Source organism: Canis lupus, chromosome 22 (genome assembly GCF_048164855.1).
Source record: "Canis lupus baileyi chromosome 22, mCanLup2.hap1, whole genome shotgun sequence".
NCBI classification, from domain to species: domain Eukaryota; kingdom Metazoa; phylum Chordata; class Mammalia; order Carnivora; family Canidae; genus Canis; species Canis lupus.
In genome coordinates this window covers 5696388-5718397 of record NC_132859.1, presented here as the reverse complement: position 1 = coordinate 5718397, position 22010 = coordinate 5696388, and the positions used below count along the sequence as shown (strand labels likewise).

General features: G+C 40.8%; 1 protein-coding gene across 47 annotated transcripts in view; it reads left to right on the top strand.

The window, feature by feature from the left end:
• Window positions 1-22010, top strand: part of MBNL1 (muscleblind like splicing regulator 1) — a 203457-nt gene that overhangs the window by 126292 nt on the left and 55155 nt on the right. Inside the window, exons 1-2 of one of the 47 annotated variants that reach the window (XM_072792227.1) lie at window positions 3193-3318; window positions 3632-3857. The exons of 44 other annotated variants lie outside the window; for them this stretch is intronic. In XM_072792227.1, coding sequence (XP_072648328.1) covers window positions 3816-3857 — 42 coding nt within the window. In that variant the 5' untranslated portion in view covers window positions 3193-3318; window positions 3632-3815. Of the gene's footprint in view, window positions 1-3159; window positions 3327-3631; window positions 3858-22010 lie in introns of those variants that run through there. 2 more of the 47 variants (XM_072792226.1, XM_072792230.1) reach the window with 2 other exon arrangements.

Sequence of the window (22010 nt, the reverse complement as noted above, 5' to 3'; positions counted from 1 at the left end):
TAAAAAACCACAGGCTGCCACAAGGTGAGCTGATATTAATTCTAAACAACAAAGAAGTCTTCTTAAAGATTTCTCTGAGGCCTGAGGATTTTTATACCATTGTTCAATAGCACATTTCATGTTGTAGAAACTTGAGATGAAGGCACCCTTTCACTATCCAATCACTTACTGTGTTCTCCGTGGTTGAGAACCCTCCCTTTGTTACACACTCGAAGTTTAAAAGATGCGTCATCAAGTATAAAAATAGGAAGTGCCCACAAAATCCAACATTAACAGTTGTAGAACACATTGGTCCTTGGAACGCCTAAAATACAGTGCCTGAAATGATCAGAGGAGGAAAGAGTGGGATAATTTGAGAAGTTGAAACCCTCCTTATCTTCCAGATTGCTCGAATTGGACTCTTTCCTTGCCTCCAAGTTCAAAGTTTATCTTCAGGTCTAACTGGCACTCAGCTAGATAGAAGAAACGGGAGACAGAAGATAAGGGGAGTGAACAGAAAAACAAGAGTGAGGATGGAAGAACTTTCAGATTATTAACTGATTACTGTGGATAAGCCCCCAAAGAGGTTTTTGAAAGAATTTTTATAACTTTTGCCTCCTCATCTTTGCCCCAAAGGCTTGGCTAAATGCATCTGGAGTATTGTGAGCTTGAATAAAGGCTGTATCTAATACCTCTCTACATTATATTCAGCCCTTCCCATGAGAGTGACTACAGTTTCACATGCTATATATATATTTTTAAATATTTTATTTATTTATTCATGAGAGACACAGAAAGATAGAGAGTGAGGCAGAGACACAGGTAGAAGGAGAAGCAGGCTCCATGCAGGGAGCCCGACATGGGATTCGATCCCGGGTCTCCAGGATCAGGCCCTGGGCTGAAGGCGGCGCTAAACTGCTAAGCCACCCTGGCTGCCCCATGCTATATTTTCCTATGGCTTTTACACGTTCCTCCTGTATTGAGCTTTTTTTCCAAAAGTCATCTGTGAGTGTTTACTCACTTCAAACGTGTACATATTCCAGCGCACATTTCTCTATAAGCATTTACTGTTTTTTATTTTCCCCTTTGAATATTGATATATTTTTGCTTGGCATTCTACAGGAAGATTCTTTGAGTTGTCAAAATATTCATAAGCCACTTTCCCCTCCATATATGTTTTATAGCAAGTTCTGATGCCATAGCACTTGAGAAGTACCTAGTAAATAAATAAAACAGGGGTGGGGGTGAGATAGAGTAAACTGACTTTGTGTCAGAAAATGTTCCCTTGCCTTTAGACAGATCCAAGTTGCAAAAATCGTACATCCTTTCCCAAACTAAGATTTCATACTAGGTATTATAATTAAAACAAGTTTTGCATTTACATTACATTTTACCTAAAAGGCAGCCCTAGACTCTGCCCATATTCAGAATTACTTGTAACAAAGCCTGGATTGAAAGATGAACGCATCTGGATTTGGAGAAATAAGTACAGATATGGGTATGTGGCAAGGAAGCAGAAGTGTATAGGTTTCCTTGCTAGAACCATATCTAGGTATTTTAGGCAGAGTGGAAAAAAATCCCAGGGCATATTGAATTAGTAGGTATCCTTTCTTGTTAGAAAATAAAAATGAAAAAAAAAAAAAAAACAAAAAAAAACAAACCCTACCTATACATGCACACTATTATTTTAAGAAAGATTCCTGCTTACAGTTGGGATATTTTAAATTTTGATGAAATATAAAAGGATGGGCATGTTTCGACGGGTTACTTCTTGAAACATTAGAGCCGAACAGGGGACATACAGGTGTGCTGTTGAGTGGAAAATCACTTATCAGAAAATCCATTTGGGGGATGATCTAGCATATTCAAGAATTAGCAAAATTTAATTTTTCCATGTTCGCATTTTTATGAAAATTGGTCTTAATGGACAAATAATCATTTTTTTTTCTTTTCACACATGTTAGTTTCCACATGTGTTTCTGTAAAGGTATGTTTCCATCCCTTTGAAAGACGTGACCTAGTGTAGCTTTGTAAGGTAGTAGAGTGAAAAAAGGCTCAAGTTGATACTTCTCTAAAGTGCCTAACTTCATTTCAAAATGAGCAACCCCTAAAACAAAAAACAAAACAAAACAAAAAAACAAAATGAGCAACCCAGTTAGAGTTTGAAGAGTCTAGTTGTTTGGTGTTGAATAATTGATTGACTTAGTGCTTTGTGTTTCGACTGCTCTTTGACACCCTAACCTGCTTGAGTACAGGGATGGTATTTTGTTTTTGTTTTTTTTTTTTTTGAGGCCGGGGACATATTAGGCATTTGGTGTATTTGTCAATCGATTTAGAAACAGCCTTAGTGTAACTCAGTAGTCATAACACACTCCTTGGTTACCCAAGGAAGGTATATTTAGACTTGTTTAGTAAGCAGAGGTGGTAATGTTTAATCAAGTAAGCAATCTAAGTATGACATAGTTTGCCTTTAAACCCACTTGGCAGGAAAGGGAGCCAAAAGGAAAACTAGCTGACCATTCTTACGCAGTGGTTCAACCAAGTGCCACTCAAGACAGTGATTTATTAAGGGAAAGGAAACATTTTTCTTTCCTAAAATCGTAACGTACAATCATCAGCCATGACTCTGTGATAGAATCCTTATCCCTTGCCACGTAACATTTTTAAAAAGGGGTAAAAAGCTGGAGAAATCACACTTTGTGTTAAAGGAACTCGAGAGAACACGCAAGTTAAGACTTTCCGGCCCCTTCCTTAAAGCTTCCAGCAATTTGACATGTGAAAGAGAAAACAGAACTTTGAAAATCCAGAGTGAATGGGGGGGAAAAAAAGTATGCTGTTCTAGGAGCTCATTTTCATTTTTTTGTACTACTTCTCTCGTCCATGAGTGCTGTTGGGTACGCATCCCAGGCAGTTATGCAGGGTGCGTTACAACTTTAATATTTTTTTTTTTTCATTTGGAAGCCAGTTGTCCTCAGTGGCAGCATTTGGTAGGAGTTGGCTAGGTGCCCTGTTCTGTTAGCTCTCCCTCTTTCATCAGGCACCGTCCATCTCTCTCTTATTTTTCTTGCCTTTTAAATTCAGTTTCTGTTATTCTGTTATCCTAACATTTTCTGCAACTTTGTTTTTGTCTTAGCATTCTTAGTTCTAGAATGCTACTTTATTTTGTGTGTCATCATAGACTTCTCAGTGTTGAGTCTCCCAGTAACCTCACCTTCAAGGGGTGGTTCTCACTGGGAGAGAGATAGGGGGCAGGCGCCACCCTTCAGGTCAGACCCAGAAAGGAAGACCTCCCTGATGCCACCTCTGGATGCCAGAAGCCCATGTCACAGGGGCTCTCTTGTAAGCTGGTACCAGTGTTTTGATTCAAGTTCCTACCAAATTGCTCTAAAATCTCTATCATCCACTAAAAGCTTCTCCGTCATCAGACTGCTTGCAAATAATGATTTTGTGCAAACTGACTTGCCTGTGGATGCTGAGACGCGTCCCACCTTCTGTGACAACTACAGCAGGGAGGGTGAGGGTGGCATTCCACCTTAACCTGGGGGGCTCTTTTGAGGTCCACAGAGCTCCTTAAAGGAGTTCTTGATTTCAGTGGGGAGGGTGGGATATTCAAAGCCCCACCCCCACCCCCAAGGCTTTATTTTAATTCCAGGCCTGCAGCTTTCTGGAGAGTGAGTCCCTAGCACACAGAGGAGTCTGTGACCTTCCACAGCTCAGGAGCTGCCCGTATGCCCTGCACAGAGCCAGCAAGTATCCTGCAAAGAGCAGAGATGTGAAAACTTCTGGTTCTAGAGAAATACTGTCTCATGAATAGAGAATACATTAGATCGAATTAGATGAGCTGGTGTGAAGGATCCATTGTAACAAGATCAACAAAGGTTTGTTATCCCTGTGGAATAGCTGCCACGGGGCTAATTCCCCAGTGACCGCTCTTGAGTTGTTTTTGGAGGAATCCTCTGGGCCGTTCTGCGTTGTATTGATACGGAGGCTGGGAGCTGAATGCTTTTAGTACATAGATGTGTTATGATACCCTTCAGGGCTCTTTTACCTTGAGAACCGTGTTGCCATCATGCTGGAAGAAATAACGTGAACAAAAACCCTTTAGAGCGTATCCCTTATAATTTGTGACTAAGAGAAGGAGAGTGTTGTTGCCTTCACGTCCCTCAGACTCCCTTTTTACATGATGGCCATCGAGCAGATGTATGTATCGTGCTCACAGCACCTGAGTAAGTCCATGCCATGGAAGGGAGGTTCAGATTTATTATTTATTAGACTTGATGCCTACTTAGACAAAATGGGAATTTGACTTTGCAACATGTGTTAGTTATTTGGGTAACAGAGTGACAAACATTTTCATACTACTTTTCAAAATGTAAAATATAAATAATTTGTATTTGAATTATCATAGACACCATATGCTTAGTAGACAACAGAAGTCTGTTTTGTTCTAAGGAAAGTTACACTTGAGAGGGGGCGGTAGATGGAGGTTGGCTATAACGAGTGGAAACGTTCTCCTTTTGGTCCATATATCAGGGTATCTTAAAAGCTTTTAAAAAATATGTTTCATATGTAAAATAATCCTTTATCCCCAATGAGTGTTGCTCTCTGTTTTTGTTTTGGTTTTTTTTTTTGTTTGTTTTTTGGTTTATTTTGTTGTTTTTTGTTGTTTTTTGTTTTGTTTTGTTTTTTTTTGGCCTGGCTAGAGAATTTTAGAAAAATAATTGAAGGTAAAATGTATTCATTTTGAAAACAGTACAAACTCAGTTCAAATGATTTTTAGAAGTTGCATTTTTTTTTTAAAAATTACATTTCATTGTCAGTTTAAAAACCATAAAGCCTAATGACTATAATGATGATACTGGAGGATCAACACATCTTAGAAAAAGAAACTAAACAACAAATAGATTATAGCCACAGTGTTTTTGACATCCTTTCGGGTAGCACTGCCGTGGTTGGTGCTGGTTGTTGGACCCAATCAGAGAGGCACCCAAGCAGGTTGTTTGCAACGCTCACTGCCAGGTGCAGAGTTTATATGATGTTTGCTTTCCAACTTTTGATTTTAAAACTTAAAATCTCAATCTGCAGAGGGAGGACCTTCTTGCTCGATAAAACAGACATTCTTTTGTGTTTCTTGGGAAATGTCTAATTTGATAAACCCATGCCGTCAGGTGTTTATAATCCTGGACTTTGTGCCGTTAGATAGGCCGTGTCCGGAGTTGGCCAACTGTTTGTCTGAGTATCGCTTACAGATTTGATTCTTTAGTGGGCATGTTTTCATAAAGCTTACTTAGATCATTACTATTTACTCATTAGGCCTGCAAAGAAGACCAAATAATGATTGTGTAGTTTTCAGAATTACTTACACTTTTTAATGTAACGCAAGAGAGGTTATACACATCTCCAGTAGGACTCTCAGAAAGCGACCTCGTACTATGTGGTAGCAATACCACAAGATGTGATTTGCATTTTTGTTATAATTTGAAGAGTAAATAGCTTAATTTTTAAAATGAATTTGTAAGGTATTAAAAAGAAACTTTTTTCAAGAATATTTCTTCTTAGGGAGCCTTGGTGGCTCAGTGGTGGAGCATCTGCCTTAGGCTCAGGTCGTGATCCTGGAGACCCAGGATCGAGTCCCCCATCAGGCCCTCCCACAGGGAGCCTGCTTCTCCCTCTGCCTGTGTCTCTCTGTTCTCTCATGAATAAATAAATAAAATCTTTTGAAAAAAACAAAAGAATATTTCTTCTTAGACTTTTTTTTTGGTTAAATCTTCCAAGAGCCATTGTTGTCTTAAATAAATTACTCTCTAGCCGTCTTTGATGGGAGAGAAAATATCCACAAGGGAAGACAGAGGAGAATTTATAGGACTGGTACTCTCATATACTTTGTAATATTTTATTTCAGGTGATCTTCTATGATTAAAAAAACGAGCCTCCTCTTTCCGAACAACTACTTTCTTTCATCTAAAAATATACTCAGTTTGGGTGGCTCAGTTGGTTAGGTCCCAGGGCGTTGGGATCGAGCCCATATTTGGCTCCCTGATTGGTGGGGAGCCTGCTTCTCCCTGTCTCTTTGCCTGCCACTCCCCCTGCTTGTGCTCTCTCTCCGTGTGTCAAATAAATAAATACATAAAATCTTTAAAAGAAATCAAATATACTCAGTTAAAAATCTTTCAGTTATAAATAATCATTTCATATTGATTATCATAAATAATCAAAGGTATACAATATTAATATATTCAATATTCTCTCCGTACCTTTCCCACACGAATGGATAATTCTATTATGCTCGATTGATGAAGGATTAAGTAATTTTTAATTTTCATCAGTCATAGGATGACTTCATTTTATACATAATGAATCATTTCACATCATAATAGATTGAGCCTTTCACAAAACAAATTTTAAAATGTGTCGCTTGCTTTTTTGCAGTGATATTGAAATGAGTACAATCTGGGAACTGCATGATAGAATTTCTACAAAACATTAATATTTATCTTCTGGGTCACCACCTGAAGACTAATAGCACTATGTCCAGAATTCTTGTCACGCACTATGTTAGTAAAACAGTAATAAAAGTGATAGAGTAGTTCACTATTTTATATCCTGTGGCTGGTTATGGTCATCTGGCTAGAGTCTAACCCATATTAATCCCTTGAGTCAACAGTCAGGAACATTCAATGATGTACTTAAAATACTTTTTAACATGTGGTATTTAGAGTGTTTAGAATGTCAAAGGATCCTTTGTAATGATCTTCCCCTTGAGTAATTCAAAAGATATTTTTAAAGTTATTTTTCAAAGAGCACAGTGTTTGAAGACTTTCAGAAAATATAAATCTAGTAGAGGACTTTGGAAAAAGAAAAAAAGCTCAGTTCTAGAGAAAAAAATCACACCCTACACTAGAGTGATATATTACTCAAATAATCTATAAAAAATTCAAGAAAACAGAGTATGTGTTCATTTTTGGTTGAGAAAAGAACTTTTTTTTTTTTTCGAACAAGAGAATGTGTTTGATGCTCCCTTAGGGAGCTGCACTCCTCTCTATAATTGTGTTTTTCACATTTTATGTTCAAATGTAAATGACTAAAGAGAAAGCATGACATGTTCATATTTTTCATAGAACATATTAAAGCCTGTTTCTATGGCAACAACTTTTAATTGGCAAATCCCATTCTGTTGGTGCTCTCAAGCTTATTTTTCATGGGTATGTTGAATCGTTAGAGATGCTTCACAACGTAAAAGTTGGATTTGGCATTGCTTTTTGGCATGAGGGTGTTCAATGGTCGAGGGTTTATTTCATTAGGTAATTTAGCCATATAGCGTGTTTGTGTCGTAGGTGGCTGCAGAGATGATACATCTATCCCAGCAGCCTGTTGTGTATCAGGAAACCTGCAGAGGGTTGGTGCAGACGCTCAGACTTGCACACTCAGAGCGGCGACGTGTGTGATTCCACAGAGGGGACGTAGGCGACGGTCTGACCTGATAGAACAGAGTGGGAAAAAAAATTAGAATCTTTTCTGGGCTGTATTTCAGATGTTTAAAACAGTGTATCTGGGGTTCCTTATGGCCCTGACTTTAATAGTATAGAGTTGATTGATTTATGAAAAAGCAGCGTTTGCTGCTTACTTTTCAAAAATTTTATCTCTTGCATCGAGGCGGTACAGAATGTTGAAGCAGGTATTTGGTGAGTTGCTTTCAGCTACTGCAGTGTTATAAAAATAGATTAAGTAAACAGACACAGCAGGCCAGTGCAGCTTGGATCTTGAACTCTTCTGAGACCCAGTATAACTTTAATGGTTTATTGGTCTGGGGAGAAAGAAATATGAATCCCCAATGTAATTTTAATATTATATAATGAAAAAAGAATGATTTTACAGCATGGAATCAGGTGTTGCAACTATTATAATTCTTTCAGAGAGCTTGATCCAAAAGCTTCAATTTTTAAGCTATTCTGGTCTACTATTCCGGTCTGCTGTGTGTGTGTGGTTTTTTTTTTTTTTTTTTTTTTTTTTTTTGCCTTTGCTATTTTTATATCACTGCAGTAGCATAACCCTGCACCAAGCACAAGACAGCATTGCAGTTGGTGTCGAATGTAAAACTGTTATTAAGCGAAAGCTAAGAAGGCAAATCCTTGGAAAGAAGGGAATTGTCTGCATTGAAGACTTGCAATATTAAAATTGAATTTGCCTTCTAAAAATTAAAATATGAAAAGAGTAAATGACAGTGTATGTTTCCTCCTTCAAAAGCCATGATTTCATATACTCAAGAACTAAAATATGTTTAGTCACCCCCTTTTAATTATTCTCCTCTGTTGCAGATTTTCTGTAAAAGTGTTCCTTTCTTGTATGCGCTCTTTGTCTCATAAACGTGTTCTCATTGCATTTTTCATTAGCAAATGACTTTGCTCCTTTCATTAGAAGTCACAGAAAGCCTTTATGTCTGAATAGTTCAACCTTACCTTGTACCCTTCTAATCCATATATGTTTCCTGAGCAAATTCTGACTCTCATAATATTAAAATGAAATATGTATATATAGAAAACCAATTATGCATATTTGCCATCTGTGTGCATAATAGGTATATACATGTACATCCTCATTTATCTCCAGTAGCCTAAGAAATGTGATTGAAGGGTACTACTAATTTATTTAAAGAGCTTTACCAGGGTCAGTCCAGAAGTGAGTGAGAAAAGTAAAAAGTAAGAATAGAGGTTAGGTGGCCTGCACCTCCCTGTACTGTGTTCCATTCTCTGAGCCACTGGCCCTAATCACTGTTTTTTTAGGCCAACAGGATGTTACTAGACCCTGTACATTCGTGTCGCCTTTGGGTCTTCAGGAACAATCCCGGAGATTCACAACATGTATACGATTGTGTTAGTGCTTGGGAGGAGCGCTGGGGAGCCCCGTGCTCTGAGTAGGCCTGATGACTCAGCTAGAGAGGGCACCTAATTGGCCGCCCACCTCAGTCTGTCCTTGCTCATTGTTCATGTAAACAGCAACTCTGATGAAATAGAGCATTTCTACGTTTGGGCATCTACAAAGCTCCGGGGGACATAAAGCTTTACAATTACAAGGATCTTTTCATACCAGTCCTGTGCAAATAGCATTTGAAAAAATGAAGAAAAAAATGTAACAGAAATTAGTTACAGTGTTTAGATTTTTCGTTCTTAGAATCGGAGGAGTCCCAGTCTTATGATTGAGTGGAGGAATGTTCTTCTTCCATCCCCTTTCTACCCTCAATTCCTATACCCAAGAGCATCTGTCTTGGTCATGGATGTTTCGGATTCGCGATTCAGGGCCTACACCTACCTGCCTATATCTGGCCCGGGGTTTATGTCTTTGAAGAGGTATGACTAGACACCTAATGAGCAAAAGGTAGGGCTGAAGGGGGCATAGGATTTTCTGGGAAGTGGCTAAGGATTCTGGTTCAGAGACCTAGCAGTTAACAATTAGAGCTGGAAATCTGGAAACATTTCAATGACAGTATTGGGTGGGTCTTCTCTAAGCACATCTCGTAGTCCACGGGTATTTTATTTACATAGGTAGGTAGGCAAATGAACTCATGGAAGGAAACGGTATCTTTATTACCTAAGTCATGCCCTAACATAAGGGCAAAGGAGAAAGGTTAGTTGGTAGTGGAGTAGTTTCTGAGTTACTAGGATATATGAGTAGAAAAAAATATATTAATAAGACCAATAATAAACCTTTTGTGGTTTGGAGCCTAACTCACTTTCATTTATCCTTCCCAGTTCACATGAAATATTTCATAGACCTTGAACTGGGATTAATTTACATATGTGCTCTTTATAGGCGTATGTATATTGATCTGTGTATGTCTACGTGCACAGACATCCATCTCGCTCACGCATGTGCATCTCTCTGTCCGCACACACATACACACACTCAACACATGGAACCATAAGTGGGTAAACATGGGTGACAGTCCGCAGGTGACTTCGTCTGAGATCAGGCTTTCGGAAATAAGTCATCATGCCTTCTTTCCTATAATGAGGAAGCATCCCCGAGTAGCAGGGACACTGATGCTGGAGAGACACTTGATTCAGAGAGAGGGCTGGAGAGCACAGGCAAGAATGCCCTCGCCCTGCAGTCTGTGGAGCAGCAGAGCAGGAGCTGTGACCTTGTAGAAAGCCACCTGCCCCCGGCCCCCTCTTACCAGGACAATAACTGAGGCCCCCAAGACACACTCAAGGAAGACAGAGACTGGAAAACCTCCAGCTCACAAACCCAGATAAACTCGTCATGTGAGTAATTTATATTCTACTGGTGTTTTCTAGAGACCAGCTGTTGGCTTTGCACAGATTTGTCCTAAGTCCTCATAAATCACACGGTCAGGTGGAGAGGATAGTTACTCCCATTCTATTGACGAGGAGCCTGAGGCCCAGAGGATTACGAGTTACTACACACAAGGTCATGGGGTTGGTAGGTGGCCGAGTGGGATTCGAACCAGATACAGGCAAGTAGGCGTAAGATCTGAATTGCGAATCTGAAGCACCCATGAATCTTTCTGCTTTTGGAGCACCCACTGGTCAGCACGGTTTCCTTGGATCAGTCTTGAAGGAATTCTGCAGCCTGTTACACGCGCAGGAGACCCTTCTTGGAGAAAGTTAAGACCTTCCCTAGGGTGGATAATGAAGTTCCCAGGTGTGAGATACGAAGCCCTCCCCGCTCGGAGCAGATGTGTTAGGTAACTGGGTAAGCTGCTCCTGGTAGGTTTCTGACATCACCTTCAGGTGCCTGACCTCCTTGCCACATCTCCATTTTTCTTCCTTCCAGATGCACATACCTGTAATCCTCCTTCTGACCTTGTCACTTGAAATTAAAGACTTGGTTCGTGCAACTTTCCTGAGAAATCACACATGAAACAGCAGTGCTCCTTGCAGCTCTAGAAGGCCTTTGAGAAGCCGGCAGTATGGTGTGGGGGGGGGGGGGGGCTCAATTTGGCATGTTTTTCAGTTCTCTGAGCATTTGGCTCCTGCCTGACATGGTTTGGTTTGTGCAGCGTTTTTGCTAACCCTATACCAGGCATGATCTCAGTGGTATTTTCTATACGAAACACCTTGGCATAATTCAGGATGAAAAATAGGGTATACGGGAGGGAAGAAAATCAAATTTGATCGGCAAAGTGCTGACATCCTAATTGGAAGCAGCGAGAAGTAGCATACGATTGCCGCAGGCCTACCGAATCTGTTTGTCAACCCCCTTCCCACCCCCAACTCACGGGGAGGCATATTTTTAAAATTCTGTTGAATTCTTTCCGATTCTATTTTGAGGGGAATGGCTAGGTTTGCAGGGAACGGCTAATAAAGTATTGGCATTCTCTTCGCTTTTATCATCTGAATGGATTGCAAACGGTGTCTAAGAGGCTTTTTTTTTTTTTTTTACTGAGCTTGGGTTACAAATAGAGTAACCAACCCCTGTCATTGGGTTAAAAAAAAAAATATATATATATATATATGTTTACCTGGTAGGGGCAGTTGAGATTTCTAAATAGCCAGTAGTGGCACATAGACTTCTTTTGTCTTCATATTATGTGATAGAGTAGCAACAAAAGTTCCTTAAGGAGGGGCCTTATTCTTTAATACACAGTCTCAGGCGACCCTGTATCGGTGATAACAAGTAGTTCACTTCTCACTGCTGCCTAATGCTTCTATTAAACGTTTCAGAGCTTCTGAGACAAAAATTAAGAACTAATTGATATGAGATCCATCACAGTGATGCTAATAGAGGCAGGGTTCAGCTAATTGAGTCTTTTGTACATATTTACATTTCATGTGCTATTTCAAAACTCAAAAAAAAATGAATGGAATGCTTTTGGAAAACCAACGTACCTCTCCTCCTTCTGCCTCTTTGGATAAACAACCATCCTAGAACTTGTTAAGCAGCAGCAAGACGTAGAAAACATCCAAAGTGGCGTTCTTTAATTTCTGAATAATATGTTTGCTTTAACATTTCTTCTGAACCAGCTCCTTTCTATTTTCGGCAAAATTGCGTAAGATACACACGACGAAAGAACATATATCACAAAAATAGCCTTTCAGAATATTTCAGTGTGCTGCCAATACTATCATGTTCTTCTGAAAGGTAGCTGTTCCCACGTTTGCGGTAACGTAAGGGAAACGTCGTATGAGATGCAAAAATACTCCTGAGAATGCATCTGGGTCGAAAATCCCAAAGCCCCTTATCGGTTTTTCACAGGAAACATGCGTGTGCAGATGGCCTGTTGAATTTTCCGGCATTTTACTGCGGTATACAATTTGTGTCCTGAGATCCTGAGTTTCTAGAATGGTGTTATCTTATCTCTTTGAGGTGCCTCCTAAAAGGAGTCCAGAATCCGTTGCCTAGATGCCAGAGGAAGGTGACAGATGTCCTCCGCATAAACAAGGCTGTTGTCCTTCCCACCCAGCGCTTACTGGGCTGTGTCCCTGTCCTGTGTCATTCCTCCCTCGGATCCCTCTCCTGGTGTGTCTCTGACATCCTAGGAAGCAGTGCCACCATATTCCCAATAGAGTAGCTTCAGAAGGGGCTCATGGGTATCGGTGGCTTGTAGATTTGTGATGCGGGTACAAACACGAATTACTTTGCACGGGGAGCCCATCCTAGAGGATGGTTTGGTATCCAGGACCGATCCCAGGTTCCAGGGCACTTTCGAGGGACGTGGTAATTCTAACCCCCACCACAACGGCAACAAAGAGCCAGAGGTCTCTGGAACCATGCTGGGCTGCTAGGTCAAGAAAGCCACTGACTTACCTTTACAAGAGAACGAATGGTCCCAGGGGATGTGGATCCTCTTCAGGTCTGAAGGAATTTCCTTTGACCTTTGAGCCCCCAACTTTATCCACTCCTCTTGTTGAGGATGTTTCTCAGGAAGTCAGATGCCATCGATGCCACCTGCATCGGACTCTTGTTTATCGGTGGGAATTGCATTTTGTATTTCTTTTTCTAACCTCCATCACCCAGCCTAATGATAAGCTGTTAGGCAGCCAATATATATTGATTAAGAGATTAAAAAAATAGGAAATCAGCAAAATTGTAGATCTAGGTTCCTTCTTAATACGCATGTGCCGTAGTTGGCACAGTGAATTTGAATGTTACAATCCAACAGTTCTCTGTAGAAACTGTTTTCTCAAAAGAGTCATTTACTTCCCTGGGAATTCTCATAGACTCTGCTTTTCATCAAAGTATAAGATTATTTTAAATATTTTTTTTTCGAAGACCCTCACTGAAAAAAAATGGGGCCTAATTTATAGAACTGTGCTAACAGTTATTGAGCGTAACCCGTTTCGTATGAATCTGTTTTTATCACTGACATTCCCCTTCATCCCACAGTGGTTCTCTACAGCAGCTTTTAGGATCAAAATTATCAGAGAGATTTTTCTTCCCAATTTCATCCAAAGTGAGAACTGTGGAGACCTGCTATCATCTTGATAGTGGCAACCCTAATACTCTGGGGCAAAATTGAGGTGTTTTGGGGTTTTTGTTGTTGTTGTTGTTGTTCAAAGGGTAACTTGGACAACTTTGCTGTTGACAACTCCGTTTATGGATTTCACACAAACCAACTCTGACATACCGATACACAGCTGATAACACGTGGCATAGTCAATGCAGGTGAAATCCGCAGCGTCACTCAAAAGTGTATTGTGGTGACGGCCATAAGAAGTCTGTATCGATGTACAATGAAAAGAACCCTTAGATTTTGTTTTCTTAGTTGCTGCATTTTGTACACTACTGGCTATTTGAATTTCAACTTGATACCATTTTTTGTTCTAAATATAGCCTGCCAAATGTGTTTATACAGTGCAGATAAGTCAGGCGGAGGAGTCTCCATTGCTTTAGTTGTTCTGCGACTGTACAAATTCCTTAGTTTCACGGGGATCTCAGAGTCCTTGTCAGCAAATGGGGAGAAGAGGTGATCCAATCAGATAAAAGTGATCCCATCAGATAAAAGTGATCCAATCAGAAAATCATGGGGAGGATAATGGGAGGCCTGTTCTTTCCTTTATTTACCACTGGGGCCCACCACGACGGGAAATAAGGCTTTGCCCTCATGGATCCTACATCCCTAATGGGATCAGTCAGTCAGTCAGTAGGTAAACCTATAAATCAGCCACCTAACTGCGGGTGTGAGCAGTGCTACAAGGAACATAAACAGGAGCAGCAGCCTGGTGGAGACTGGTTCTGGGAGGGCTTGAGTGGAGCAGGTTATGTTCACTGCTCTGTCTGGAAGAGCAGAGGCAGTAGGGGGTCGTGTTTTTTCCCTCCTCATCATCCCCAGTTAATTTTCTTCCTGTTTAACCATCGTGTTCGTGATTGATAAAACAACAACAACAACAAAAATATGGATACCTTTTTATTTTGTGACAGCTGTTTTTGTTTTATAAATTTAAGATTGCAAAGCAGATATCCGATGGCTTTGAGGGGTGACAGAGTGATCAGGTACATTTTCATTGCTTCACAGGGTGATACAGATTATTGCAGACCCAGATGTCGTATAGTCATCCTGATGATTGTGGAAGTGTGGGTTTTTTTTCTGCTCTCTTGGTATATAATAAATTTCACGGAGGCCATTTGTGCACTAGCTCACCTTTAACCCGCTTGAATGGTTTAGTGCGACTATTTTGTCTTGGATTGTTAAGTACCATTAGGTGAAGCCATTACTCTTGCTTTGTTTAATGGGTGCCCATCTTACTCTATCCTCATGACTTAGGTCCTCTTCACCATGGACTGTCTTCCTGAAATTCAAGTAGTCCTTAGCAAAGCCATTCAATGAATGGATTATCCTTGCTTACACTCTAGATTTCCTAATCAGGCATTTAGGATAATGCCCCGTACTTCACTTTGTCAGCCTTAAAAAAATTAAGCAACAAAGGTTATCGAGCCGCAAATTCGTTTATTTGGGAAACAGCAGAGGATTGCAATTTAGAATACGAAGACTCTGGCAAACCATCAGCAAGTCTGGAGGACAGAGGAGGAGGGCATCCCTTTGTAGAGGAAAGGAGGAGGTTGGGATGTGGTGTTCTGACAAAAGCTCATTGGAGGAAACTGGGAATTCCGAGTGGTGGCAGCTTGTCTTTGGCTGCAGGTGAGGGCAGCTCGCTGTAGCCATGCTGAGAGGAAATCTTTCTTCCTCCTGAACTCTGCAGGCTGGGCCTGGTGACAGTGCTTGAGAGCTCTCCCTTAATGGCTTCCCAACTCTATTTAAAAAAAAAAACAAAAAACTATTTTGTTTATTTATTTGAGAGAGAGCCAGAGCAGGTGCATGAGCAGGGGCAAGGGCAGAGGGAGAGGGAGAAGCAGGCTCCCCGCTGGGCAGGGAGCCCCACGTAGGGCTCCATCCCAGGACCCTGAGATCATGACCCGAGCCAAAGGCAGATGCCCAATCGACTGAGCCACCCACACGCCACCCGCCCTCCTAAAACTCCATTTGAGTGAGGTTTCCTTTATTCATTTTCACAGCCTTAACTCTCTGAACGTGCCTCCCCTAAGTAAAGCCTTCGTCCCAATCAGGTTGGCTTAAACACTGGCCATTGGATGGCCTGAAATTCCCACCTGTGTGCTATCTTACCTGTTAGGCCCTCTGTCTTTTTGAATTCCTGGGAAGGCAGCTGCGTGATGGAGGACACAATCCTCCAACTTGGCATCAGACCTGAATTTGGGACTCAAACTTTATTGGCTACTTTTGTCATCTTGGGCAAGGCATTTAATCTCTGCGAGTCTTTGTCTCCCCATTGGCACAACACGGTTAATATTACTTACTCCTATGGTCATTGTGAAGTTCAGGGAAAATGCTAGACTCCCAGTGTGCTCTCCCCTGCACTTTGTTCACCTTGGTACCACGTCGTGGTATGAAGGACACTTCATGGTACCGACCATCTGTTTTCTGAAATATTCCCTTGTGTGTTAGGCTTTATGATCTGCCCACATCACCTTCTCTTTTCATACTATTTTCACGTGACCTTTTTCTTTTCTTTTTTTTTTTTTAAGATTTTATTTATTTATTCATGAGAGACACACACACACACACAGAGAGAGAGAGAGAGAGAGAGAGAGAGAGCAGAGACCCAGGCAGAGGGAGAAGCAGGCTCCATGCCGGGAGCCCGATGCTGGACTCGATCCCGGGTCTCCAGGATCAGGCCCTGGGCCGAAAGCAGGTGCCAGACCACTGAGCCACCCAGGGATCCCCTTTCTTTTGGTTTTTTGTTTGGTTGGTTTGGATTTTGGGGTGTTTTGATAGGCAGATAAAAGAGAGAGAGGTCGGTTAAAATTCTCAAAAAAGAAAGTGTGAGGATTACCTCTTTATTTTAACGAACCATCTGTTCATTTGTGTGAGCGGTGTTTTGTTTACGAAAACCGAGGTAGAAGGAATGGTTTGTGGTGAATGAACAGATGTTTTTGCATAGCGGACCCATAGAAGTGCATTGAAGACAAACATGGGGGGCGGGATGGGGTATATGACCTGCCCTTAAATGTGTCATTGGAAAGACAACAGGAGGGGAAATGACAGGTTCCCCCAACACGCAGTAAGCCGGCAGGGCTGTATAAAGAGGAGGCCTGTAGGGCGGCCCTGTGAAGCCTGTGTGACAGTAGCGATGGGCTGTTAAAAATGGGTGATCCAACCTGAAAATTTCCTCACCTTTTAAAATCTGGCAGTTAAGGAACATCATCATTTTGAGAGCTGTTTCAATCTCAAATGATCAATGGTATGCTTTAAACGTAAATAACGAAGCTATTGATAATTTGTGAATTTTTACCCGAGTCTTTTTTAAGGTGTTTCTTGATCCTTCCATGGTCCTCTGTTTAATATTTTCCTAAAATAACTGCATTGACTGATACATTATAAATCTCTTGCTGCCGTGCGCTGGCACAGGCTCCACCATGGCATGCACTCACTCGGCGGGGGGAGGCACCTGCACCCTGGTCCCACATAAGCTAGAATATTCAGGAAAACCCTGGCAGTTTATAATTAGCATACCGATTTGAAGATGAATTATTTTTTTTGTTCATTTGCATAATCAGTCCATCTGATTATCAATGTTATTCTCTTTTGGAAATCAATATTAAAAAAAAATAATCTGCCTTACCAAATGGTTCTTTTCAGGGCACAATGTATGTAAAAAAAAAAAAAATCAAAACAAACCAAAAACAGTTGCCCTAATTCAGCACAAGAGAAATTTATTGTAGATTAGGAACCACAGCTTTTTAAATGAAATTTGAAATTATTTTGATTACAGGTCAGTGCTAACTGTGAAACAAACAATTTCAGAGATACCTAAAAATAGTTACACGTAGAGTACTTAAATGTATTTTGGGTAATGTGAAACTTAATCGCATCATTATGAGTCACTGAAATAGTTTGGAAAAACTGTTTAGGAGGTAGGCATAGATCCTGATTCTTATTTATTTATTTATTTTTTATGTTAGTGCATTTGCTACACCAGTTTAGAACAATTCCATCTAATTTTAGACAGGCTTTTCATATTTGATTTCATGATCTTGTAGGATTCTCTTGGGGGGGGTAATATGACTGTTATGTTCAGATGTTAAAGACGAATATGTCACATTCAGAGCACAGACCTTAAAATGATCCATATCAGCTACTGGCAGAGTAAAACGAGGCAGACATGAACTTTGTTTTTCATTGCTTTTGGTGTTTTTGAAATCAGGAAAAAGAACATAATGTGGTTACTTTATTGGTATGCTGCTTGAGCAGTGCTTCAGAATCTTTGCCGAGTTATCTACTGTATTGATACCTCTGAGTAGCCTTTTCCAATCGGAACAATCCATATTACATTTACTATTTATTCTTCTCAGATGTGATTGTCCTCTGGAGTCCAGTTTTTATCTTGGTATAAGGCAGCAGTGAAACGGAGTAATGGACTAATGATTGAGCCAGAAATTTGCTACTGAGTTGTATGAAATTATAAGATATAAAGATAATAAAGCTTAATTGGCAGAATATTACTAGGTGTTCAAAAAGCACTGTTTTAGGTGTTTGGAAGTCAGACATCAGGTTAACGTATGTTCTCTACACGTTCATTGTGTCTATTAAATATGTATTCTATGTATATGATGCAATGTACATGTTGCTTTATAAGATTCGTTTTTTATAAATTTATTTTTTATTGGTGTTCAATTTGCCAACATATAGAATAACAAATTAACACCTGTTATGAGCCTGCCCCTTGTCTAGGTATTGTTTTGGGAATGCAAATGGCAAATAAGCAGTCATGGTTCCACTCTCACTGAGCCTGGTCTAGTAAAGGAAACAGGCAGCTGGCATTTAATTATGATAAAGGGTAATGAATGCTCTGGAATCAGCCAGAAGAACGTAAAACAAAGATGAAGCTTAAAAAAAAAAAAAAAAAAAAAAGGCTTCCTAAAGAAGGTGACATCAACTGGAGACTCTTAAGTCTAACTACAAATTAGCCAGGCCAAAAAAACCCTGCAAGGGCAGAGTGTTTTGATAGTTGGATCTACATGGTCAAAGTGATGTCTTACGAAAGACACTGAACCTAGTTCAGTTCGCTGTGGCTGGGAGAGCGTGTGTGTGTGTGTGTGTTTGCACGCATTAGAGTAGGAGTGGGACGGGGAGGGTGTGAAAAAGATGGGTCTGGGAGATGATTTGGAGAATGATCAGATCTGTGTTAGCTCTGGCCCCATCCGTTAAAGTAATTACTTAATTGGTGTCCCCTCCCCAGCTCTCAGCCACTTCAGGAGTCCTCACAGTCCTGCCCCATGAGTTCATGAAGTACAGCTTTGCTGCTGTGCTGAGGACATCCCGGGCCCCGGTCTATAGAAGGAACTAGATGATCTGTAACTCAAGTTTTTAAAACTTGTCCTCACACCAGAGTCAGCCTACGTTTCATACTTCTTTCTCACGTCTCTTATAAATGTATTTATTATTTGTCACTGATGCTTCAGACTATGCCGTTTCCTCTACCTGGATATTTTTTCTAACTCTTCATGTTTAAATTATACCTCATCTTCAAAGCCGTTAATTTGATTCTTCTAAATGGAAGCATTCGGGATCCCTGGGTGGCGCAGCGGTTTGGCGCCTGCCTTTAGCCCAGGGCGCGATCCTGGAGACCCGGGATCGAATCCCACATCAGGCTCCCGGTGCATGGAGCCTGCTTCTCCCTCTGCCTGTGTCTCTGCCTCTCTCTCTCTCTCTGTGACTATCATAAATAAATTTAAAAAAATTAACAAAAAAAAATAAATAAATAAATGGAAGCATTCTCTTTTTTTTTTCCTTCGAATTGAGAACTCTTTATCTGAACGTCCCATATAACAATCTTTGCCTTCTGTCATTATATTCTAGTTATTTAAGTGCATGCCTCATTTCTCTTCATGGAAAAAAAAAACAAAAAACATCTGATTCATTTATTGACTCAATTGCCCCATAGCACTGAGCACATGAAAGGCCCCATCAAATGGTGCATAAATGAATAAATGAGTTATTCCAGAAGATACTAAGATTTAAGGTGAAGTATATTTAAGGCAACACCTTGAAACATTTGACAACAGTTCTCTTCCATCATTTATCTATCCATCCATCCATCCATCTATTTTCGCCTCATCCATTCAGTGCCTAGCTTCTAGCTTACTTTTTTACACCGATCTTTGATAAGTTTGATAAGGAGACAATGAATCACTTGTTCTGTTCTGCTTTCTCTTTCATCTATGTCCACATAGGTGTGTCTGTGCGTATGTATTTCTTATCTATATATAAATCTTGCTCTTTCATTTTTTTAATTTTTTTAAAGATTTTATTTGTTTATTCATGAGAGACACAGAGAGAGGCAGAGACACACACAGGCAGAGGGAGAAGCAGGCTCCATGCAGGGAGCCCAACGTGGGACGCAATCCCGGGTCTCCAGGATCACACCCTGGGCTGAAGGCGGTGCTAAACTGCCGAGCCACCAGGCTGCCCAAATCTTGCTCTTTTAGAACAATTTCATAGACTCTGTATGCTCTGGTATTATTGCAAGAAACACAAAAGAAACCTTCTGTTTCGCTTTTGAATAATTTCTGATGCGGGCGGAACATATCAATGTCCAGTTTCTCTGTCTGGATTGAAGTAAAAGCATGTGTTGTATCTGCAAGCAAACAGCAACAACAGATTAAAGTTGCCCTCAGTCCCTAGATTGTCTCGGCCACCTGTATCCTGCCTACCCACTGGTGGGATGTATGGGGACTCTGACATGTCTAGTACTTCCAACTTCACCACTTGACACAGGTGGGGCCTTACATGGGATATTTAACCTCTGGAAGCTTCTGTTTCCTCATTTGTAATAGGAGGCTAGTAAGAATCACTTCTTGGGATTGCCCTGAGGGTAGATGATAGAGATTATTGTGAGGGTTAATGATAGACATTGTAATTACACCCGGACAGGACACAGAGGAGGTCACCATTAGGGCAAGGATTCTATCCACTGTAATGGTCTTCCAAAGCAAATGCTGTTAGTCCTGTGGAGACCTCATATCTTCTTATTTGAAAATTTATGACATGCCAGTTTACCTTCATAAACGTTTACTGCAGCTATGATAATTTTAACTTGAGCATAGGCAACTTACAATGGAGTCATAAACTCAATACTATCAAGATAACTTAGGAGCCACCTAAGACCTCTAGCCCTCAGTGGATGGGAATGAAACTAAATTGTATATGAACTGCTATTACTAATCTAAAATGCCACTAATACTTTGATACACTTTTTGGTGTACCATCAATGTCGAGTATCTAATAAGAATACTTAAGGGCTCTCCTGGGTACATTGATGACATGGATCCTATGCCCCTCTTTTCCCATGAGCTCTCTTGCTTCCTATGAACAAGGTGTTTAGAAGCATGTGGTGCTGGTCTGAGGCACCGTCCTATGACTGTATGCCCAAGGGAGCAAAAGGCAGTAGCTCTTTTTTGGGTCGTCCTTTGCCCTTGGGTGCCCTTTCCATCACCGTGTAGGGAAGGAGCTATGGAGGAACCAGTTTAGAAACATATGTCGGTGAAGAGACAGTCAGATAACGCTAGCAGTTGCCCTGGAGTCATTGGCAAACACTGGCTTTGCAAGAACTATGGAAAAAGTTGTGATTGATGCATAAATGAGAATGCGGATTGGTATATATAGACTAACCAATGGTCCTCAGAGTAGCAGTCATTAGAATCATCTGAGAGCTTGCCTGGGACCCAGCCAAGATCAATGAAATTAGAATTTCTGGGAGTGGATGCTGGGTATAGAAATTTATTATTTATAATGTGCAGCCATGGTCAAGGACCAACCGCCTAGGCTTTATCAGTATCATCGCAGTGATGTGATAGCTGGGACGCCAGAAATGCCCTCCTGTCTCTTAAATTGCGTATTCATTCTACAAACATTTATCAGAAATGCTTAGGTTGCTAAGTTAGGTTTAGCCCTGTCTTTAACAAGTTCTTAATCTAGAGCAGCAGACAGACTTGTGGAAATTAGCTGTAATGCAATTTGACAGGTGCTGAGTTCACTACTGTGAGTTTATTCTCTCTGGCAAGAAAGTAAAGACGAGGCCGGGAGGGACAGTGAGGGAGAAGATGTCCCCCAGAAAGTGACATTTGAAAGTGTCATCTCTCGTAATTAAATGTAACTTAGGAATATGGTTCCCTGTTACTATCCACTCAGTTTAAAATCCAGATGCTTCGTTTCCCTCTGGTAAGAGACTTACCTTGGGCACTGGGAAAGCTTTCTCACAGCCACCCAGGAGCGACGTTACTCGGATGCAGTTTCACAAATAAAGGCGCTGTTTGGGCCAGGAGTTGAGGACCTGCATAAGGTCCCATTGCCAGTGGGTGAAGAGCTGCAGTGAATCCAGGTCTCCCTGGCTCCTGGATGGGTGTTTTGTTTTCTTTTGTTTGTTTGTTTTGTTTGTTTGTTTTTGTGTGTGTGCTGGACCATTCATTGCCATCCTTGGCCACTTAGAGGCTTGGTGTGGGTTCAGTAGAAGAGATTCTAACTTGATAGGGAGCTGAAGGACTCTGGTAGAGGGGAA